Source organism: Anoplopoma fimbria, chromosome 9 (assembly GCF_027596085.1).
Source record: "Anoplopoma fimbria isolate UVic2021 breed Golden Eagle Sablefish chromosome 9, Afim_UVic_2022, whole genome shotgun sequence".
In the NCBI taxonomy this organism is placed as follows: Eukaryota; Metazoa; Chordata; class Actinopteri; order Perciformes; family Anoplopomatidae; genus Anoplopoma; species Anoplopoma fimbria.
The window spans coordinates 24,073,109-24,096,868 of NC_072457.1; the positions used below are offsets into that span (position 1 = coordinate 24,073,109).

Here is a 23,760-nt window from a genome sequence, read left to right on the forward strand (position 1 = left end):
TTTTTGGTTTCATCAATGGCGATAAATCATCTGAAGTCTGTAGTGTACGAAAGTTTAGTATTAAAATGTTATTTTATTGACATTGTACAACTTTTGTAAAAGGTTTATTGGTATTACATTATGTATTTTCATGTTATTACAGGATTATTACAACATGCACATTATCACATTATACCCCAAAAACATTTTCTTGTCATAAGAACAAACTTGTTATCTTGTTCTGGAATAAGAGGCCTCATGTATTGTTATAACGAGAGATGTTTGTTGTTATCACGTTAAAATGTGATTCTGATCCGTTTGTCTTTTTCTGGCGTGGAGAAGAAGTCCACCTTGACTTATTTGCATTCATTTGTATTGATGATATAAAAATTGTGTTTTGTTGTTTTTAAATCCTATTTTTTTTGCCCCAAGGACCAATATAAGTAATCGAATATGTGCCTTATCTCAAAGGTCAACTCAAAGTTCTGGAGACGCCATATTCTGATGCATTTGGGCCGCAGCCTTTTGATGGACCTAATGGATGTGGTGAAAAAAAGCAGAAAGGGAGGGAACTAGCTTATAAAAGGAAACATCCTGCCTGATTTCAACTCTTTGGGGTTCCCGGTCCGGATGAGGACCTTCATGGCTGGAGGCCTGTTCAGCAGCCACACCACTGCCCTGCAGACAATCTGGAGATGCTGCATATAGATCTCTATGGGGAAAGTACTGAAGTGAGCCCAGATGACAATAACTAGGACAGTGTTAGGCCCTCCGATCAACCCATCTATTGCATTGAAAGCATAACGTAGCTCGCTGACTGCTACAGAGTTAATACAGAAAGGAACCCAGTGGAAGCCGGATATCACCAAGATCTAGTTCACATGGTCCACTGCCATGTGAGGTCCAGCTATTCCCGTGGAGCGCATGGAAAACGCCTGAAGATCTAAAAAGGTATGACGAGGAGAACAGATTAAGCTGCAGTGTAAAGAAAATTTCCAGAAATCTTTTTGGATCATCTACCTGGAAGTTTTTCGCTGAGCAATTCAAACCACTGCCTGACTGTGGAGTCTCCAAACACCAGGACCTCCTTGCCCCTCAGACACTGAGTGCTGGCAGAGACATCTAATTGGCGAACTGTGGCGCCATCTAGTGCTCGCCACACACCCTGGTAGTAATAGCCAAAGTTTCCAGATGTCACAATGCTGCTTTTCAGAGTTGAGAGAGGAAGTTAAAGAATAAGAGAGGGGGTTATTTTTACCCGACGCGACAGCTTTTGGCTGGTATCGTTTTTACCTTTGTGTGTGTGTGTCATCACGGCAAAATGTGGCCCTGTAGACACCGACTGTATCAGGAACTAACAGGCTTTGAGTAGTTTTCCAGGTGTTTATATTTCTGTCTGTCTGTGGACAGATTTTGTCAACGTGATAGCGTCACACCAGAGCAAGTTTCAGTCATGAAACTTTACAGTTGTAATGGTTCAGTAGGGACAAGCATGTGGCCGGTACTGTGTAATTGAGATCAAAATTATAGTTCGAGAAGGATCTGGTCCGAGCAAGGGGTGCCGGAAGCACTTTGCGCCACTGGCCCAATTTGGTGTCGTTGTTGTTGGGATCCCATCGCAAGAAGGTCTCTGTTGGTGTATTGTAATGGTACACTGCATGCAAATAGTAAACGGTTCTCACTTCTGAAAAACCAAGTGCTAAAAACCCCTGGTCCTCTTCAATATTGTGAATGTCTGTCTGAAGTGACCTCTTTACCTCGAGGTCAATAAGCAAAAGCGACACTTTGTGAGTATAAGAATAGCATAATTTACACGCAAATGGCATGAGCAATGGCGGTTAAAGCTGAGGAATTCACAAGCACATTGTATGTCTTCACAGATGTCATGGTAAGTGTTGTAGAGTGCCCAGTGATATGCTAGTCATGTAGTAGGATGCTGCTTCTTGCACGCAGTCTCGTTTTTCAACTTTAACCAGGGCAGGATTCTTTTCAGCTCACCCTTCTCAGGGGACATGGGATTTTCAGGTTTGTCTCTGCATGGCCAATCTGCCTTCATTTGGCCAGGAGGACCTTTTTCTTCTTCTGGCACACACAAGTTTTAGTGTGTAACCAAATCTCAAAGTCAAATTTGGCAGGCTCTTAAAAGAGAGCAGCATGTCGGCTTAATCTCGTGGTCAGAGGATGGGGATACCGCACATGGATTTATAGCATTGCCTGGGCAAGAGCCGGACATTAACAGTTAATATGCCTTGTGCAGGTACAGGTTCTAAAGCGAGAACAATGCCTTATTAAGGTTAACAAATCCTTTATCTCACACTTATTGACAGTTAGCATGCTTTTTGGAGATACAAAAAGGAGGCAATAAATAGTATTACCATTTCATTAACACGTATAACAAGGACCTTACTATGAAGTATCCATAAACAAGCTATGTGTTTTAATTACAGTACATTATTTGCATAATCTATGTGTTTAATTTTAATAAAAGAAAAAATGATGAAGATCAGAAATGGAGATATACAAAGAAAGGTAAAAGATCATCTTGACCTGTGCATACTAGAGTGAAGAGTAACTGGACTCAATCCAAACCCTTTCTTTTTTTTCAGATCTGTATTATGTTAGTCTGAAAATCTGAAGAATAAAATACTTTGTACTTAACAAATTTAGTTTTTTTCTTATGTTTCTCATTGTCCGGCTCCTACTAGTCCATGATTATGGCTATTTATTTAAAGTTCAAGAAGACTGAACAGACATAAGAAAACCACAACACCAACCATAACACACCAACACCTATTTAATATGGAAGTAGTTTAATAATAATCAGCGAAGGGATCTACTGCTGGTTCAGCAGTGTGCGATTTCTGATGGAAGTGAACTTGAATTAAAGGTATAAACATAATTGCTGGGCTCTGAAAAAGAGACACACACAGAGAGAACAGGTCAGAATACACTTAACATAATAGAGGTAATAAAAGGTCTGATGGGATGTGTAACTGCTCCAAGTAATATATGAAATGATATGAGCAACCCTGGTGATAATTTGAAGGAGACCGTAAATATGCCCTGGCATTTACATTTTTTCAAATGTATGACATATATATGAGAATATTTTTTATTACAGTGTTTTACAGTGTTGTTTGAATTGGTATAATGGGGAATAAAAACAATTATTTTGAACACAGGGGAGAACTACTTGGCTATGAAACACTTGGATCATGTACTGCACCATCTGTTCCGATAGTTTATGTGTTATGTTATTGATAGTTAATAGATAATAGATGATAAAAACTGTTTCTTTAAATCTCGTTAGAAATGAGCTGTTAAGACCTTTTTTTTTTTACAAAAACAGCGGGCACAAGCTGGCACTGCTGATGAATATATTAAAAATAAAAAATGTCTTACGCTCAAAGCATTCAGGGATTTTGAGTTCTCCATCCATGCACTGGGTTGGCACTGCATAACCACACTCCTTGGCCTTCTCCATGCAGTAGACTGAGACAATATCCTTGTGTAAGACTCTGTCAGGTTGAAGGTCTTCGATCCAGATTTGTTTTCCTTTGTATAATATCCTTCCTCTCTGTATGCCAACTCTGCAAGGAGCTTTAAGTAACAAGTATAAGAAAACAAAAAACATTATACCTAGATAGATAGATAGATAGATAGATAGATAGATAGATAGATAGATAGATAGATAGATAGATAGATAGATAGATAGATAGATAGATAGATAGATAGATTGCATTACCAAATGCATGTATACACTTATGTGATGGTCAATGCAATCAAAGAATTTGTTGTGGGATTGAAGTAAAGTTGCATGTAAAAGTAATGGAAAAGGCAGGGATGGAATTATCAACACCAAAAGTCCAAGACAGAGTCGAAAAGAGGAATAAATAAATCCAAACTGGGGGAACGTTCCTTTGCCACCCTTTTTTACTAACTAACTAAACTCTCAAAAACATCTACAGGTGTCAGGTCCTTCGCCTATCAAGATCACCAAAGAAATGCGGCTATCACCAGAGTTTGTAATGTAAAATAACAGTATTATTAGTTGCAGCCCTACCTTTGCAGGATGGCTTTTCAGACCAGTTCCCATTTTGCTGACAAACAATCTGGAGGCTTCCTTCGAGCACATAGTCCCCATCGCAGCCATATTTGACCGTTTCCTGGTAGTCATAGTCCCTCTGTTCGTCGCTTGACATGTAGCCTCTGTCAATGTTCTCCGGTGCAGGGCAGGTCACCACTGTAACAGGGGCAATTCAGTCCATTCATTAGAGAGACTCTACTAATGAAAACGTAGCTAGACACCATTTAGTCTGCCACTATATGTTTTTCATATCTTTACCAGTTGAAGTTGATTGGAAAACGTTCCCCTGGAGATGGTGAAGACCAGAGGGTGGTGCCATTGCATCTAATTTATTTTAAGGGTCTCCTTTCAGCTCCCACTGTTATATAGTTATTACTTTATAGATGTACTACCAACACTGGAGTGTGAGATGGCCCCATATCCTCAAAAACTGTTTTGTAGTTTATAGACACTTCACATCGAGCCTATTGGCCCATTAATGAACTATTCAGCCAATCTCATACTGTATTTGTCATATTATCATTATAACGTGTGTTAGCATCACCATGCTGGTTGCAGTGCTCAGTAAATACTTATTGCAATGCCACATTAACTCTTTTTTGTGCTATCACAGAAGCTCCTGGCTTTAAACCTTTATACCTCGACATTCAGGTGTCTTGGTCCAGCTGCCGTTGAGAGTGCACATTGCTCTTGCGTTGCCAATAATTACATGCGGAGGCAGACACTTGTACGTCACTCTGAGGCCGTAATCAGTGGCGTTCCCTCTGATCCTCTTGTCATAAATTATCATCCCAAACTGTGGGATCGGTGCGAGACCACAGGACACGGCTATGAGAGAAGAGACAGAATATGCCCAATTTATATATATAATTCATGAAAATCTAGTTTTATGCTTTCTTATTTATTTCCCTGGCCTTGCAGAAAGATGTAATTGTTCACATACGCTTGCACTCTGGTTCTGGTGAGCTCCATGTTCCATTGGCAAGACACACAGCAGTGCTGCTTCCAGTCATGATGTACCTGTGCAGAGCAGTCAGATTCTCAGTCAGTTCATGTTTAGATAACTACCCTTGCTCACAGAAAAACACAAAAGCAGGAATGGCACTATTTGGATCCAGTGTTTGGTTCTGGGCTACTGTAGAAACATGGCGGCCAGCTCCATCAAGAGGACCTGCTCTGTGTTGCTCTGTTTGCTGTGTGTGCTGATGCTTAAATAGTCAAAACTTAGAACTCAAAAGTTTTTAAGCATTTGATCGTGATGATACTATGTGTAAACTGCACACTGTTAAGCTCCAAATAAATAGTTATTCCCTTTCAAGTGGGTCTAAATGTTGCCTGACAGTGTGCAGACCTGCTTTGTGCCATGCAGTTTAGTTTCTTTTTTGCGTGTATTTGCGCACACTTTGTCCCTTTTACTATGTAAACTTGTATAGTATAAGAATATATTCAATAAAATGCTTGCCAGGAAATCTTTACTTGGCACGTGGTCGCAGGCAAAATTAGATTAACATCTGTGTGCCCTGCTAATTTGAAGTAATCCTTTAGTTTTCCGATCTTTCATATTCACTAATCAATTCCAGACTTGTTTTTTTGGTTTATCGTCACACTTCACTTACAGGATGATGCGGGTTGTCTACACTTTACTTTACATCCTCTACTATTGTATTGTCTGCTCAACAGACCTGTTTGCTTGATAAGAGGCCCCTATTAGCATTTTTCAAAAATGCCACCAGTGTAATGGGGACAGCATGGTGGCCGAGGGAGCAAATTACGCTGAAATGCTGAAATTCAACAGGATGTTCTTGCTTTACCCTTCATCACACGTATGGTTGATCACACTCTGGAACACGATTTCCTCATAGTACGTTTCGCCGTTAGACAATGGTTCAGGATAAGGACAGCGTTTTGCTGCAGGAGAGAAAATAATACAGGAAACACGTGTGAATGGAGGCCTATTCAGTTATGTTGCAAACACACAAATATAAATACAAATATCATTATAGATAAAAGTACAATTATCACAATTGATACCATGCTTGATAACATTCTCCCTGAAATGTATTGAAGCACTGCATTTTTCTATGCCACATCAAAAATAACCATAGTAAAATTGGATTGAAGTGTTTACATTTGACCCCAAGTTCTCACTAGAATAATGGAGACCCACGTTTGCACATTAATTTGGTTTTCGTCCATTCTCCACTGGCAGCACAAACGATCTTCCGAGGGCCAAACACAGGGGTGTATCCCTGTTTACAGGACAGTGTTAACTCCGCACCGGGGTTAAAGAACCTCTGGAGTCCATCCGTCTCAATGTTGGCAGTCAGCACAGGCCTGAAACACACTGCAAGGACAAATGGATTTAATTATGATTATGTTTAGACTCTCAAATTAGAAGGAATGTGTGTGTATGTGTAGTTATTTACTGTCTTCGTACTTAACAGTTTAGTTATCGTATAATTATAATACTGTTTTCTGTTCAGTACAAAAAAATATGTTCAATGCAGCAAGAGCAACATCTACTGGAAGTTGATATTCTAAAAGAGTGTAACTCTTTCAGGGCTTCACTCTATTGCTCATTGTTGTCAACCCTTTAAACAGTATGACAACATTTGACAGGAAGCGAGTAGCTGAAACTTACATTGATTAAAAAAAAAGAAAATAAAATTCTATTTCTTTAGTGAAGATTACTGAGTTTAAGTTATCTATAAAGACAGGAAAAACATTTTTTCTGTCAGCTTCATGTTGGAAAAACAACATTTTGAAACAAACCATCTTAAACAACAAATTAAATGAGATAATTGCCTTTTATGCCTCAAAAACTAAACATGGTTTACTACTTAACCAAATGTCTTTATCCTATTCATGTAACCTACAGAGATAACCTGACACTAAAGCCATGAAAACAGTAAAGTAATGACTGTGAATACATGCAGTTCTAGCCATGAAAAGTAAAAAAAAAAGTAAGAAATAACAGCAAATACCATTGTCTTCTTGGGAGGTCACGGTGGTAAAAAATACAAATGGACCCAGCAGAACCAAAGCCAGTACGCGTTCCATTCTTTGTAGAAATGTACAGACGCTCCTCTGTTCTTTCCTTTGGTCTCTGCTTCACACACTGAATCTCTGTTCCCTCTTTCACAGCTGTTTGGTTTCCTCTTAGAGTAAACAGATAAGAGCAGCAGGGAGTAATTTTCTCCTCCTTTTCTTTTTTTGCTTGCTTTTTTGCAATGACAGATGTTATCCTTTTTGACATTTTACTGGAAGTGAAAAGCTCCAGCAGTGGACTTTCCCTTGTTGCCGCAATATCATGAAACTCCATTTGACCCCATTTTGCCATTGCTCAAACCATTTCAGAGAGCAAAGATGCATCAAAACATCGTAATCTAATTTCGGTAATGAGGTGTTAGAATGTTTATATCCAGAAATTTCGCTTTCAAACCCCGCCATTAATGCTTATGATGTTCTTGTTTCACTTAGCAACACATGAAAGAAAAACGGCTCTTACAGAGGTAATGTGCATCAAAGCCAGACGCTGTAAACACGCATGCACACAATCTTTATTTGCTAAATGTGAGAAGATAAAATGATACATTAGTTTGATCTATTAATGGCCTCAGCTGTTATGTGAGTCCGTGCCACTGTCTTGAAGGTATTTCACCACTCATCATTTCATCAGTTATACCAAGCACCACAGCGTAATATCACCTAAGAGTGGTTAAGGTCACATAGAAGTTTACGAGGGAGATCACATTCACATTAGATTCACACATGAATAAGGTGTGAATTGGTATCAGATCTTCTGGGAAATGAAGTCAGATACACATAGTTCATATCTTCAGTTTTCATTGTAACATCATTACTGGGTATGTACTGTATGTTCAGTATCTACTGGTGTGAATCAGCGGATTGAAAACTACACAATGTGGCATCTGTCTCTGTAGCATGATCCATTTATTCACATTCTGTCATTATACAATGTGTTTCAGGTCATTCCTTGCAAAGTTATGCAGGTGTTGCAGGGGGTGAAGCAGCACACATTGTGATTTCTGATGGAAGGGTTTTGGCCCTCATGGTGTACTCCACCCGGCCTGGTTCTAAAAGAAAGAGAAAGAAAGGCAGATGTTTTACAGTAATCTGTAAAAAAAATGCATTTCTGCATGGAAACATCTCGGGCCTCTCCAAAACATGGAATGACTAATCTGATTTATTATGCCCAAATTCAGTGTTGAGTCAAATATCAACAACCTGTCCTTGTGTAATGTTTATCATTGCTGTTGAATAGTGTTTGCGGTACAGTGTATACACAATACTTTCCTCTGCTTATTTAACACAGTTCAACTGAAACAAGTTTTCTTAAAGGTTTTGTATCTGTAAAAGTGTTCTTGGTGCCTAAATTTAAAATCTAAAAACCCTTTGAATGCAAATGTGTTTGTCTGTCGAGCTTTCAAACCTCAACGGGTGGAACTACAGAGTTTTGATTGATATTTGGATGTCAATAACTCACCCACAAAGCACTCTGGGATGGGGAGGGTCCCATCGTTACAGGTGCTGGCCACAGGGTAGCCACAACTATCTGCTCTGTTCAGACAGTAGAAGGAAACGGGTTCTCCATGGAGGACTCTGTTGGGTTTCAGGTCTGCGATCCAGAGCTTCTTGGCATTGTAGGAGATACGGCCTCTTTTGATGCCAACTGCGCAGGGAGCTGGATGGAAAAAGCTCATTTTAAATAACCAAGGGGCTCGAGACTCTCTCAGTTTATTTTGGATACTAGTTTACCATTCGACTGCTGATCCAAAATCATAAATACATCAAATTAGCCTGAGATTAGTTTTCAAGATCTGATTTTCCCATGACTCACCTCTGCAAACGGGCTTGGCAGACCAGTTTCCTGAGTTTTGACACTGTATCTCAGCCTCTCCATCCAGAATATAATGCTCATTGCAGCCGTACTTAACCTTTTCCTTGTAGCCGTGTTGTCTCATCACAGCGAAGGTGATGAAGCCATTCGGGATGCCTGTCGGGATGCTGCAGCTCACCACTGAAGACCACAAAGATGAGGAGGCATACATTAGTAGTGATAAAGATGGTCAAAGAACACGGAGCACACTGTCATGGTCTGCGTACCTCGACACACCGGTGGCTCAGTTGCACTTCCATCAGCCATGCAGGATCCCCTCTCAAAACTCGGTGCCATGGGTGGGTTACACTCGTATGTCCAGCCTTGCCCATACATGGCGGTGCGTCCAGGAACTGGCTTATCATAGGCAATCCTTCCATCTCTAGGTGGCCTGGGCAGTTGACAGTTCACAGCTGTGAGAAGAAAAAAGGATCACACTAGAACGCTGCTGCATTTCTTCTTTGTGAGCCTTAAATGTGCAATATACGACATTCAGAGCATTAATATAGCAGCAAACAACTATGGCCTGTAGAGATACAGTGTTCACATAAATAGCTGGTATTATCTGCTATTAGTGCAAGCTTGTTCATGTGAGCGTGCCCCCACAGGTTAACTTAGCAACAATTACAACTGGAAGCGTAACAACAACCCTCTGGATCTCCCCCGGGTAGATAGTGTTTACTCTGTCAGCACTTTTGCTGTTGTTAGCACTGTTAGCGCTGTTAGCTGCAAGCCGCCGGCTCTTCCGACGCCATGTTGAGAGCCGATAGAAATGCTCCCAATCACGTATATAGCACCTTTAAGAATGCAAATTCCACATTGATCTGATGTCAAAATGACATTTATACTACTTTCTAAGCAACAAAATGAGTTATCCAACTTTAAATATACTTACCCTTCAATATACTACTACACATCTGTATAAAAGTGAGATATGTTCTGCACATTGCCAAAAATGAACAAGTTCATTGTCTTGTCAAAATAATCTCACTTAGTTTTTTTTAACATGTAGTTAAAAAAACTAAACAATTACGATAAAAAAATGTTTTGGGGGGATGTTGTGTTTGCTCTCCATTGAAGGACCCAGAGTCTGTTACCATTTCCACTGCACATATTTTCCTCCAGTACCTTTGCAGAGAGGCGGTGGATTGCTCCAGGTGCCATCATGTAAACAGCTGCTCTCATTGGCTCCTTGCATGACGTACCTGACAAAGTTCACATCAAGCTCAGATAAATGACTGGAAAAACACACCTTGTGATGATCTGTTAGCAACTGTATAGTGACTTTTTTGTTGTTGTTGTACCTCAAACGATCTTACCCGTCATCACATGTGTAGTTGAGAACACTCTTGAATGGAGCTTCTGTCCTCCCCCTTGCTAATGGCTGCAGAGGTCGAGGGATTTGGCACATCTTGGCTGCAGAAGAGATGGTTCAGTACTACTGTGCATATATACACATTGTAGGAGCACCAAAATGTGAGTCATTGGTTTATTTTTATGGTAAGACTTAACGGACTAAGTCAGACTATATAATACTGATATCCCTATGTTTTGATAAAACTGCTGAAAACCTGTATTTTGCACTTGTATTTTTAAATGTATTGTTTCCTGGTCGATATATATTTTGAATAATTAAAGAGTGTTAATGATCGTTAAAGAATTTTGTTCTTCGCATTTGGACCTCGTCATGTGACAGGAGGAGAAGATTAAGCTGGAATTCATGCTCACAACTTCTACTTTTGCATGGTTGTAACAATTTAAGAATTACAGCTGTTCTAGTGTTGCACTTCTGCATCACTCTGCGTAAAAGGACAAAAAGTGCAAAGTTACAACTCACGGGAACACGCCAGGTCTGACTGTGTCCATGCTCCTGTGCTGGTGCAGGTCATCCTCCGAGGGGTCGCTGTTGAAGGCGAGTACCCCGTTTCACATGTGGGTGTCAGCTCCTCTCCAACCTCAAACACATGTTTTAGGTTCAACTCGTCGATCCCGTCAGCGAAAAAAGGACGGCCACATACTGGATTAGAAATATAATTAAACAAATACATAAGGAATTACAGGAATCTTGTACAAAAAAATGCATGAGGTAAGAAAAGGAAAATAGATAAAGGAAAATTATAAAAAAAAGATTAAAAAAATAGGTCAAAGTCAAACAGAAATACTTGCAGCCCATGACAAAAAGCACAATAAAGTTGATTCATGCTCAAATACAAATAAAGCAACCATCCTGCTCCATTTTTTTACCTTTCTTGGATGTTACAGTTGTGTATAAAGCCACTTGGCAGAGGACCATCAAAGCCAGCACTGGAGCCATCTTCTCTGGAGTGAAGTCTCCTCAGTGGAGCCAGCGTGAAGGCTGCTGCTGGGTAAAAGGGCCCCTGATAGCCCGCCCCAATCGCCAATCAGATGCCAGTGTAAGCTCCTATTGATTGAGCACAAAGGTCTTAACTCCTGCATATTTACCCAGAACCAGTCGATAACCTTGATTTGGTACAGGAAGCAAGCAGCATGATTTGAACTCATAAATAATGAGGGAGAGACTCCCAAAAACACACACACATATGCAGATTTTAGATGAACGGTAAACCATGTCTTGTACTTTTTAGTAATGCTCAATGGCTGTTTGCTCTAATAAAGCAGAGATGTATGTAGCCTATACTGTAGCTGGAGTTTACAAATAGTTGTTATTTGTTAAGGTTAGAAAAATGAAAGGGGTACAGGTTTTAAAGAAAGTTTAAGAAAAGAATCTGGTCCACCTAAGAGAAGACAGAAACTCTGACCTACAGAACCATAATCACTGAAATGATGCAATACCTAACTAGGTCAAAGGATTCTTTTAGTAGTAATACTACTGTGGGTTCAACCAGGCAGATAGGCTTCATTATTTGAATGAAATGCACATCATGTCAATGACAGATACAAGCTCTTGTTTTTTCTTCTAAGTGATAGATGTTTAAAATAGATTTAAGCCCCAAAATCATATGATTTCAGGGAAGCGTGCCTCTGGTTCATCTAACCCGATTTCATTTGCAAATATTTGTCTTTCCATGTGAGGGATTGAGATGGTTAGGCTGTTCTGCAGGTCAGTGAACCTGAGAGGATTGGTAAAGATTTAGAGACAGCAAGCAGGTCAAAAGAGCTGGTGAATTGTGAGAAAACGCTTCAAATGGGAAAAATTGTATTCCAGACGCAAAAACCTGCAACCGTGTGTGTGTGTGTGTGTGTGTGTGTGTGTGTGTGTGTGTGTGTGTGTGTGTGTGTGTGTGAGTGTGTGTGTGTGAGCAAGGAATCCAGTTGAAGGCAAATTCATAACAACTGCAAGAGATCTTTAAGATCAATCGACACAATAATAAGCACATTATCAGAAACAAAAACTGTGAGCTTAAATGGAAACTTAAACCATCTGGCTTATGTTCAGTGAATTGTGGTTTTGAAGGATTAGATACAAGTGATGTGAGGGTCAGATAGGTTGGTGACATAAGCAAAGAAAACAGTAGGTCTACAGTTAGTGAAATGTGTAACGGTGATCTCATCATTATCCCATGTTTCCTCTATGTAAAGCACAAATGTTAATTATGAAGAGGTCGCTCATCCCATACACATCCAGGCTGAGTATTCTGAAGCACATCAGCCAAAAGGAGTTAAAGCATTAATGGATCTGTGTATGTGCACTTGTTAATAATACCAATTTCTGCAGAGCAGCTATACATGTATATAATACGCCATTTATTCCACACGAGGACGCTCCCGATCCAAGATTCCTGAAGCAGGACGAGGGGCCTCCTCCCTCCCGACGCGGGTCCTGCTCTGCTGCGTGACATCAGCCGGATTGGAAAGGAGGAAGCCGTGAGGAGCAGTGTCAAGTTACACGAATATATGGCCCTGTTCAGACCACGAGCAGGAAGTCAGTCTTAGAAATAAAATAGCTTCAGGTGGTCTTTAAAGAGAGGAGCATGCTCTCTCTCTCTCTGGAGTTTGGATTGGCTGTTTTGAAAGGTATTGCTCCATAAAATGCAAATAAAAGTGCTTATTTGGGCAAAAAAACAACACAACAACAACATTGTTTTAACATCCACTATAGACTTCATCAGAAATAATCTGGCAACTCAGAGATTCCTGTTTATGACTTGAAGGTTTTTCAAGTTCAAATCCGTCAAGGAGCTGAACTTGTGAGTATGATCTACAATGCCTTTTAATAGCAGAAGACTTAATATGCAAAACGTTCACTGGTTATCTCTGAGGAAGGTTGGTGGCTGTCGCTTTCATGCATCGTTTGAAAGCAGATGCATCACGAAGCCCTTTGTGAGATTAAAGGCCGCACAGATACAGGGCTACACTGAGGACGCTATGAGCTGTTTTTATGGCCGTTTGTGAATTTTATACACCCAGTTGTTGTTTATTAGGTGGCTGAAGCTAGTGCAGCCCAAAGTAATGTAATAAATCCTACCTTCACAAAGGTTAAGTAACTGTATGAGAGAGGTGTCGTTTCATCTTTATGGCCCGTGGTTTGTGGCGGTAAAGATGAAACGGTGTTGTGGCTCAAACACAGCCTTCAACAGTTTCAACAATAACTGAACATTTTAGCATTTGTGATTTATTGCGGGGAATCAGTTTTATGTTGCACAGTTGCTGGAGTAGACTTATTTCTGCACTAAAGAGCTTGACAGTTATATTGATGAACATTCATATTTAGGAAAGAAAAATCACACATACAAGTTTTTTTTTTTTTATTGATCCAATCTGTGTGTACACCACCCCAGGATTGGGAATATTATTCACTACGCTGCAATGTTTTCTATTTCTAAAATCAGTGCTAATGTCTTGCTTTTAAACGTGGCTGTCACTTTTCAACAGTATGTACTCATATCTGGTAGGTTTCATTCCACTCCAGAGGAGGACAGAATCTGTTTGTTGTGTGAGCTCAGGGAAATTGAAAATGCACTTTGGTGCACTTTTTGTTTTACTGTCCTGTTTACGAGGACATAAGGGATGTCCTCTTCAGTAAAATGACTTCCATTTATGTTGATTTCTTTTGGGCTGGATGACGATGAAAAACTCAAGTTGTGTTTTAGGAAAGGAACCTTCTTTGTAGCAGATTTTATTTGCCAGGCCTGGGAGAGAAGGCAGAATGTTTTGTTTAAGATGGAGCGGTGAAGCAACCGGTGAAGCAATCAAATGTGATCTGATGAGATGTGGATCCACTGCAGCTGTATTGTTGGTGACTCGTAAACCCTATGAGGGCTGGGCACGTTTTGTGTGCATGACACGAAAATAAAAAAATATCTATCTAAATCTCTATCTCTCTCTCTCTCTCTCTCTCTCTCTCTCTCTCTCTCTCTCTCTATCTATCTATTTCAGTTTCAGTTATGGTGGATTTTTTACTGTTTTTTATTGCTTATTTATAATACTTGTTTTTTATTTCATTTTATTTTATCTTGTCTTTCTTTTACTATGTCTCTTGTGTGCACTTTACCCTATGCTGCTGTAATCCTGCAAATGTCCCCGCTGCGGGACTAATAAAGGATGATCTTATCTATCTATCTATCTATCTATCTATCTATCTATCTATCTATCTATCTATCTATCTATCTATCTATCTATCTAACTATCTATCTCTGTCTCTTTCTATCTTCTATCTATCTATCTATCTATCTATCTATCTATCTATCTATCTATCTATCTATCTATCTATATATATATATATATATATATATATATATATATTTCAGTTTCAGTTATTGTGGATTTTTTACTGTTTTTTATTGCTTATTTATAATACTTGTTTTTTATTTCATTTTATTTTTATCTTGTCTTTTCTTTTACCATGTCTCTTGTGTGCACTTTACCCTATGCTGCTGTATCTATCTATCTATCTATCTATCTATCTATCTATCTATCTATCTATCTATCTATCTATCTATCTATCTATCTATCTATCTATCTATCTATCTATCTATCTATCTATCTATCTATCTATCTATCTATCTATCTATCTATCTATCTATCATACTGGTGAGGTAACAGCTAGGTGTGAATTCTAAAGCATGTTTTTTTTTTTGTTGTTGTAGAAAACATCCTTTCCCCCCAACACTTTTATTTTGAAGGAACGGACCGGATGCAGCACGGCTCTCGTTGAGTCCAGCTTTGCAGCGTGCCGGAGCCGAGCTGTCAGTGGAGCAGCCCCAGTGGAAGCGACAGGCAGGGAAAGCCCTCAGACAGTGAGCACAGTGTCTCCGGTGAAGACCGCCGCCCCGCACTCCGCCGGCCCCGACGCTGCAGGCTGCGCCTCCACACCAGGACTGGAAAGAAAAAAAAACACACACCCCAAGACTGCAAAGACCCAGAGCTGTGGCAATCGTGTCAGTGTTGCAGGGGAGATCACCATGGCTGATGTGAATTCAAACGAGTCGTCCACCGTGGACGTGGCCAACAGGTTCGCTCGCAAAGGTGCCCTGAGGCAAAAAAACGTGCACGAAGTGAAGAACCACAAGTTCATAGCCCGCTTCTTCAAGCAGCCGACTTTCTGCAGCCACTGCACCGACTTCATCTGGTAAGCCTTCCGTGTCCCTCCACCCTCCCTCTGCTGCCTGTTGCATGTCGGTAACTTCAGTCAGTGAAGTGTTGCTCGATCATGTAACACAACTTCATGGTTCACTTTCCCTTCTTGATCCTGAAACCTTCACTTCTCCTGTAAGAGTTCAAGTGACTAAAGTGTTAAAAAAAAAAAAAAGTCTTCAGAGTAGATCTGACTCACAGGGATCCCATATGGGAGGAGTTCTTCTGCTGTTTATGTTATTAGAGTAGCACTGGCATAATAGCTGTTTGTAGGGGAGGAATTTAAACTTGTGGTTTCAGAATACATTCTGTAAATGGAAAGGAAAAAAAAAATATCCCAGTGGGGAACAGGGTAATTAAAGCAGCCATTTTCAGCTGTGTGTGACTTTAGTTTAGTTTAGTTTAGTTTAGTTTAGTTTATTTGCACAATTGCAAAACATAACAAATAACATTGATAAATAATATTACAGTGCAGGAAGAGGCAGAAAGCCCACTGGGCTTTTTTTTTTTGAAGCCTCCACCTATATAATATTTAAAAAAAAATCACAATACTATAACGAATACAAAAAGAAAATACATATGGTATGAAATATTGTTGAAAAAGCATTTTTACAAGATATGATTTATACTAATAATACATTATAAACAACAAGAAAACAAAAATGCAATGAGTCATGATGTGAATGAGCATGAGTGTGTGTGTGTGTTCATATGTGTGCATTTGTGTGCGTGTGAGACTTAGTGGCCCCAGTAACTCCCAGAACCCCCCTCTGTACAACTTCAATGTTGCACAAACATAAATAAACACATTTCTGCATAAGATTCATCGTGTCAGTCTCAATAGGCAACTAAATGACATATGTTAAAGTCCACCACGTTATTGCTGTGAAGTTGCTGAGACTCGACCTGGTTAAAGTCTTTGGATGACTAATAGGTTCCTTCCCTTCCTGGCAATGTTTTTTTTTTTAACAGTTGGGGAAAATCTCGAGCATGTATTGCTAAAAAGCTCTTGCTTTGCTGCTCACTGGCTGGATTTTAAGGAGACGTTCTTCAGTTTACTGTCACGGAGAGCCCATATGGAAAAGAACCTCACCTACAGTGCAGAGAACATACACACACACACACACATGTGGAGTTCAGTTGAAACACACTTGAAGTGGGCCGTAAACCTGCAGAGGTGTTTCCTCTGTGCTGCAGCTCTTTCCATTAGTGACACAATGCATTTGGAAAGTATGACAAAAATTGGATGTTGAGTGAGAGAGGAGTCCGCAGACAGCCTGGTAGTCTACGGCTCTCTGCTGTGATGGGTGTGAGTGTGATCTCGGGACGTTTATTGCCGGTAGTTTCACAGCATGACCTGCGCCCTACCAACACTCACTCCAAAACAAAAGCTCAACACAAAAGTTGAAGGCAACAACCTGTTGCTTGGTATCTAGAGCTCAGAAGGGAGCCTCTTAATGCAAGTTGTGCGTTTGCGATTTGTTATCAGTTTATATTTTAGTATTTATCTCAGTGTTTCAGCTGTTGAGTCTCTATAGAACATTTTTTTCTATTCTGACAGGGTGGTTAAAATGAAATCATTTGACGGCAGTAGAAGATACACTGTGTGGCCAAAAGTATGTAGGCTTTATTATGATATTTTGGAAATGTTGCCATTCAGACGCGATGGCATTCTCGAGGCCGACAATGATGTTGGTCGATAAGGAATGGCTTTACCGTCGGTGTTTCTGTTCGTTACAGTCAAGTTCCACCACAGCCAACTCAGAAACATGTCTCTTTATGGACCCCGCTGTCTTCACAAGGGCATTTTCTGAAATATCACTGGATACTTTGGCATTAACGTGTTACTTCCTTGCAACTAAGGGGCCTTTACCAAAACACAAAAGACTCGGGAGTGTCCACATATTTCTGGTGAAAAAGTGTGCTTTAGAGTATAATGTGTTCTGAGATATCGCTTTTATTGTGAAGATGACAATAAAAGCAAAATATGAAAATGTTCAAAAGTAGAAGTAAAATATGAAACACCCTGTGTCTGGTATGAATGAATGAATGAATGGATGGATTTTCTGTGTTGGAATATGTGTGAGTAATAAAAGAGTCAAACAAACATCTAATTCAACCTTCTTTGTTTTCACAGGGGGTTTGGAAAACAAGGATTCCAGTGCCAAGGTAAAAGCAAAAACTGACTCGCATCTGACTCATTCAGATGTAATGAGACCCTGTGTGTGTGTGTGTGTGTGTGTGTGTGTGTGTGTGTGTGTGTGTGTGTGTGTGTGTGTGTGTGTGTGTGTGTGTGTGTGTGTGTGTGTGAGACATGTACAGTGTGTTAAGCGTTTGCTTTTGGCATTTGAAGTCTGAACATAAAGTCTGATTTTGCTGCCGTACACTCCACACATGAAACTCCCCATCAATCTCTTTATTTTTCGCTCTTTTTTTTTGACGCTCTTTGAGACAGCAGCGCTCCATTCCATGCTACACCTAACATGAGAAAAAAGGATGTTTGGTGGCACGTGTGAAAAACAGTTTTGTCTGTGAACATTTCTCCGGTTATGCTGCCGACTTGATTTGTTAGCTTTTTCTGCAAGCTTGGCATTATTTGTTTACCCACAGTCGGTTCAGTGTTATGTGGCCATATCGTATCTAAATCAGGTGGCCTGATGGAAACGAGCCTAGAACAACATTGCTTTATATATTTTTAAGCAAGCCGGGTAGAGTTAGAGGGCGATTTGCTGTTTGTTCATTGGTTCTAGTTCTTTTGAGGTTTTTGCATGGTGCAGACTTCCATTTAATATGTGAATTAACACAGTGATAATTGGATAATTGGAATTGTATGTGCTATTTAACAGTTTATCTATCAATAAAGGGCCTCTTGATAAGTGAAGCTTATGCTAAGTGACAACAGGTAGAGAACAGAAAGAGTTTGACAGAAAGAGCCGGTGTGAGTTGAAAACAAATGAATGACAGGTGAGACTATTTTTGACACAGACACGTCTAGTTCCCCAAGTCAGCCCCCCAAAATCACCAGCATCACTGATTTCCCATCAACCCGACCACTTTGAGCTTTAGCATGCATCAATTGTCAGAATTCCTCATCTAATGTGGAAACGTTCGGGCTTGCCAAAGTCCGACTCTGATGGAGAGCGCCCAGGTAACGGTGCATGAGATGTTGAGCTGATATTCACTTAGATATCGAATATGTCATGTTGTTTTTAGTTTAAAACATATATATATATATAAAAAAAAGTCAGCCTTCAGTTTGGCCGTCGCTGATCTGGATTTCAGAAAACACTGCTAAGAAAACACAACATATAGAACTCAGTCATTTAAAAAATGTGCACCGCAGGCTTTTTGTAGTTTAGGACCTAAAAAAAGGCACATTAACATTCTAGACACACTGGTTTTTTTTTACAACATGTCATCTCTGGCGTCATGTTTCTGAGAGTTGCTGTCGTACTACTTATTATCAGACGCCATCGGTAGCAGGTGCTTTAAAAGTCTGACTTATTTTACAACAGTAAAAATGAAAGCATCCAGGGAATGACTTGATTGGAAGCCCTCTCGACGGATGATTCCTCCTCACGCACAGAGCAGAACATAAGACAGACTCTCTCTGTGCTTGAGTCTTAAAGATAAACACAAGGCGTTTGATCTCAATGATTCAGAAGATCGTCCCTTGAGAACGCGGGAGATAACCGCTAATCATCCTATTAATACATTTAGGTGACTCGCAGTGTCTCGTGCTTCTGTAGAGGCCTGTGTCTGGTAAATGTTAACGTATAGGAACATGCACATTGACTACTTAAAGCCCCGACACCCACGCTTCGATCTGATCTCCTCTCCTAGAGGTGAGATGCAGTCTGCTCTCTTGTATTTGCTCCCGCTTGAATGAAAGCAGGCTCAGTAATGAGTCGGTCCGAGGTGTCGGAGTGTTGACAGCCTAACATGTTTTGTTTTTGCACAACCTGACATTATCGTCAGCGTGTCGGCCGACCCTTCCGCCTCGTTGTTAACCGCCGTAGCGTGAGAGAGGGTCTCGTGCACAAATGGTGCTCTGGAGATATTTTTCTTTTCTTTCGGAAAGCAGAGGAGTGACGGCACCTCTCAAAATCTGACCACTCCTTCTTCCTCCACCATAAATAATGTTAAATAAATAATCTGTGCCTTTAGAAAGATGAAGGTCATTGGTTACACTGCAGCTATTCAAAGAGAGAAAGCCCCCCCCCCCACACACACCCACATTTTATAATATCTGTCGAGACATCAATTATTCAACTTAAGCTTCTAGAAAATGAGGGTCGAGTGCTCCAGCAGAGCCGGCGAGCCTCTCAGTCACTACTTGAAGTGACAAAGTAATAAACCCGAGAATGGCATTTCTCTAACAAGAGTGACATTTCATTTTCATCTCCTGCAAATGTCTCTTTTCTAAGTATAGGGGTGGGCGGCACAGTATCACATCACACGTCGAGTTTATAATGCTGAGAGCTTGAAAATGTTATCAAAATGTTGTTGCGTGTATTTAAGTCAATTAAATGTGTTGCGTGTGATGTTATTCTTCTGAGAACACTTTGGGTTTAGATGCATATTAAAAACATATAAAGTACATAATGTTTTTGCCTGATGGGAAGTGCGATTTGAAAGCGTCATCGGGGATAACCATCATCATTGGAGTCATGTAAAAAATGCCCACATTTCACTTGTTTCAGCTTCTCCGATGTGATATTTGCAGCCTTTCTTAGTCTTCTATAACTGTATTAAAAAAAAAAGTAATATCTTTCGGATTTGGATTGTCCTTTGACAAAAAAAAAAACTAGCAATTAGATAATGTCATCTTGGGCCTTGAAAATACAGCAGTTTTCACACTTTTCTGGCATTTTATAGACCAAATAATGAATAAATGTATCCAGAAAGAAACTGGTATACAGTAGCGTTTTTTATGTTGTGAGGTTGTGAGCATTGTCCACACATTAATATCCCCAGAGCTTATTTGGTTGAACATTATGTTGATGCTGGTGGAATTTTTCTTATCTCAAACCGCTCTTAAAATGACACTTGTAATGAAACGTAAGAGCAAAGTTAATTTTGAGGAGAGTTAATGTTGTGAAAACAAACAAGCCTATCAGTAACCAGCTTTCTAGATGCTATCTGCATTGTGAACTATCTGTCTGTCCATCTGTCTGTCTTCACGTGGCTACAATCCCTTTGGAGTCTTATTTCAAGGCTCTGGCCTGCTGCAGCTGTGCAGAAGTGTATCTCAAATTAGTTTAGTTGACATTATAATACAGCCGGCCAATTCGTATGCACGCCGCTCAGATTCACAGTTCACATCTCGTTTAGTTCACAACGTCTTGAACCCTGTGAGCCTGGGTTGTGGGTTAGGGTTTGTCATTTGGTTTTCATCTCTCCAAGTTCTGATTTACCGAGGTTTAAACTGACAGTGTAATCCTGAACTGTGGCCTCACGTTCATTCAGCCAAACATCTTCAAGGCCAGCCACATTCTTCTGTCAGCCACGGAGCATCCCTCCTTAAGTGTTTTTTTTTGGGGGGGGGTCAAGTGCCTTCTTCAGAGGCGCCTCTTATTGAAAGGATGTTAGTGTAATATTCATTTGTTGCTCCAGATTGTCCAGCTAATCCAGGATTTCTGCCACAAGGTGACTTTTGGAAACAGGATGGAGATGGTATCATGAGGCTCTTTGTGCCCTGGCACCCACAGCATCGATCCTATTTCAGATTTGATTACATACCACGTTTTTTCTCCATCTAATGAGATGTGAAGCAGGAAATCTTGATTTAAATCTTGAGAAAACTTACCTTTATACCGTGGCGTGGGCCTCAACCGATGCTAGTTATAAAAATTCAGTGGTGCTTGACCAGATTCTGCATCAATTTGCCAATTTGACTTCATTTTCTGCTCCTCCACCTTCGCTCTGGAGACACTACTGTGAGCATGAACCAGGCTTTAAACCCTGAAACTTTGCCAGATAAATTGCTGTTCTTTCTGGCTACTTGTTAAAATATTAAATAGAAATTCAATTAAGACGTAGTCCTTGAACTGCTGCCTTTTCCCGACTATAATATAAAAGTGTCTGAGGTAAATACACCTTGGAACCCATTTTTCAACAAAGACAAGAAAGCTAACTAGATGTGAGAAGAATATGGAGCCAACGGAGAACCAGGAGGCTTCACCGAACGGTTTTCTTCTTGTTATTCCAGGAAAAATATGATCACAGTGGTGACCACGTTACATTTTCTGCTCGTCGCAGATCATTCTAGAGCGCCGATGCGTTTGATGGTTTTGTGCTTGCTCGACGGTTTCTTTAGCCAAACCTCTGAGTTCCTCAGTACATTGGACATTTATTGGCAGACTATCGATGACTACTTGATGTCCAGCCGTACAAGTGAGGGCAGGGTCAGATAAAGGGTGATGGATTTTTGACCCCTGTTTTACCCCGCTAGCTAAATGCATTTTGGGCAATTCTTATTTGTCAGGATTGTGTTTCTGTTATGAACTTAAAAAACTGCTACAGAAACCAAACTGTACCACAATATGGACCTAGAGCACATAATGATATCTCTAAACCAACCAGTTAATCATACACAGAGCAGGGCTGCCTCTTTCCTTTGATAGTTGATAGTTTCGCTTAATGTGCGAGGCAACTCTTTGACACTGTCAGACAAAAGACTACAAATACTTTCATGCTCCAAATCCCATCAATGCACGGTGCCTTTGTTTACCTTAGTGCTGTTCAGTGTTTGAACAGTACTCGGAGATCCTAGTGCACATCCGCCACCATGTCATTCCAATAAGGCCCCTGTTGACAGGCCATGGAAAGGTAAACTCAGAGTGGCCGCCACTGTCCCCGTCTCTGCAGGATGGCACCCAAATTCTAATATAACTGCATGTTGTTGTCTCATCCTTCCATGTCAATTTGTTGAAACAGCACATGCTTCTCAGACGATGTTTTTTCTGAGCACCACATCATGCGTTAGAAGTGTCCATGGTGGCCAGAAACACGAGGCAGATTGTGCAAACATAAGTGTTGACCGGTGGTTACAAATTGGGACGAATGAAGACACCAAGACCCAACCAGCAGCCAGCATCTGGCGGCGCCACAGCTACAGCTCGGCAGATTTGTTGGTCCTACAGACAGTGATACATGGGTTCATGCTTTTATTTCTCCAGGGAGTTACACAGCTTGTAACTCTTTTCATGATATTTTATTACCATTTTAACCTCAGGTGGCCTGAAATAAACCACGCTGATGTGTGCCTCAGGGAGTGATGCTTTAACAGTGAAATTACTGGAAATAGCGTATCTCTGCACGTTCGCAACCAAGCAGCAACTTGCAAATGATCACATCACTTGTACACAGAGTTATTAAAATAGCTGGAAGTACCACAGTTTATTTTTCAGGAGTAATGTCGTCAGTTTGTTCTATCCAATGGAGCACAGTTCTATTCGTTTGGTGGTGTTATAGCAGCGAGCAGAAAACTAGCAAGGGTTAAAACTTTCAGTGATGAAACTTTGAAGTCTTAATCCAGCGGGACTGTTATGATTTCCATAAGAACCACTCCAGATTCTGGGCTTGCAAAAAAAAAGAATTTCAATCTCACAATTAGCGGGTTCCACAGAAAATGTTCTCAAACTTTCTGCCAGCACTTTATGTGTTTGGTTGTTTATATATTTGACCCCCAAAATATGGGTAAGTGATGCAAACTTTGAACAACAAGGTCAGAGCCCCGTTCCGTTTTTCATTTTTGTCACGGTTTCAGTTTCAGCCACGAAAGCCTCAAACATTCATTTTCATGCTGTTATTTAGCCTCAAAGAAATTATTCGGGGCAAAAGAAATGGCCTGTGACCGACACATGAAAGCCCTGTTTACTGTGGTCCTGGGATTCTCATAAGCCCTAAGCCATAAGACCCAGGCCACCCTGTTGCATCTGCTGCATCTGCTGCTTTGTCTGTGCCACCTAAGAGGCCGACTGGCCGAGCCTTTTGCTAATGCCTTCCTCTCTGCTTTAAAGCGGCGGTGTACTTAGAACAAAGGAACAGATTAATTGCTAACAGCTTTGATGCTAACAGCTGAATTTTGTCCACACAGCTGGTATACTGTCTGGTGTCTCCATTCCTTCTCCTTTCATCTGTATTTTTTAACTTGTTTTTTTCTCTGTTTGGTCATTTCTTGGGCTCACAGTCAGAAAACTGCCCTCTGCCCATGGGGCTGCTCCTGTATGGCCAC

At 40.5% G+C, this 23,760-nt stretch overlaps 3 protein-coding genes across 3 annotated transcripts in view; 1 reads left to right on the forward strand and 2 right to left on the reverse strand.

Annotated features, from left to right (window-relative positions):
- Positions 1–2,772: 2,772 nt before the first annotated feature.
- On the reverse strand, positions 2,773–7,257 carry LOC129095656 (beta-2-glycoprotein 1-like). Its single transcript, XM_054604185.1, has 8 exons — positions 7,051–7,257; positions 6,234–6,410; positions 5,878–5,974; positions 5,010–5,086; positions 4,706–4,894; positions 4,043–4,222; positions 3,382–3,579; positions 2,773–2,888 (listed from the first exon to the last, which is right to left on the reverse strand). The coding sequence occupies exons 1-8, from the start codon at positions 7,124–7,126 to the stop codon at positions 2,824–2,826; spliced, it is 1,059 nt and encodes a 352-aa protein (XP_054460160.1). The 5' UTR covers positions 7,127–7,257; the 3' UTR covers positions 2,773–2,823.
- Positions 7,258–8,001: 744 nt separating this feature from the next.
- LOC129095655 (beta-2-glycoprotein 1-like) lies at positions 8,002–11,345 on the reverse strand. The gene is made up of 8 exons (XM_054604184.1): positions 11,211–11,345; positions 10,804–10,983; positions 10,286–10,382; positions 10,095–10,171; positions 9,194–9,379; positions 8,928–9,107; positions 8,574–8,771; positions 8,002–8,163 (listed from the first exon to the last, which is right to left on the reverse strand). Exons 1-8 carry the CDS (start codon positions 11,278–11,280, stop codon positions 8,072–8,074), a joined length of 1,080 nt encoding a protein of 359 aa, XP_054460159.1. The 5' UTR covers positions 11,281–11,345; the 3' UTR covers positions 8,002–8,071.
- Positions 11,346–15,153: 3,808 nt separating this feature from the next.
- The window catches only part of prkcaa (protein kinase C, alpha, a), a 138,382-nt gene continuing 129,775 nt past the window's right edge, over positions 15,154–23,760 (forward strand). The window contains exons 1-2 of the mRNA XM_054605313.1: positions 15,154–15,516; positions 17,659–17,690. Of these exons, the coding sequence (XP_054461288.1) occupies positions 15,350–15,516; positions 17,659–17,690 (199 nt within the window). The 5' untranslated portion in view covers positions 15,154–15,349. The remainder of the gene's footprint in view (positions 15,517–17,658; positions 17,691–23,760) is intronic.

Bases quoted from the DNA above. Each gene is read 5' to 3' on its own strand.
- LOC129095656 (XM_054604185.1), bottom strand. From the start codon at position 7,126: ATGGAACGCGTACTGGCTTTGGTTCTGCTGGGTCCATTTGTATTTTTT. The intron at 6,411-7,050 runs GTATTTGCTGTT...TTGTCCTTGCAG, and splicing joins GACCTCCCAAGAAGACAATG to TGTGTTTCAGGCCTGTGCTG. The intron at 2,889-3,381 runs GTAAGACATTTT...TCTCTTTTTCAG, and splicing joins AATCCCTGAATGCTTTGAGC to AGCCCAGCAATTATGTTTAT.
- LOC129095655 (XM_054604184.1), bottom strand. From the start codon at position 11,280: ATGGCTCCAGTGCTGGCTTTGATGGTCCTCTGCCAAGTGGCTTTATAC. The intron at 10,984-11,210 runs GTAAAAAAATGG...TTTCTAATCCAG, and splicing joins AACTGTAACATCCAAGAAAG to TATGTGGCCGTCCTTTTTTC. The intron at 8,164-8,573 runs GTGAGTTATTGA...TCTTTCTTTTAG, and splicing joins CATCCCAGAGTGCTTTGTGG to AACCAGGCCGGGTGGAGTAC.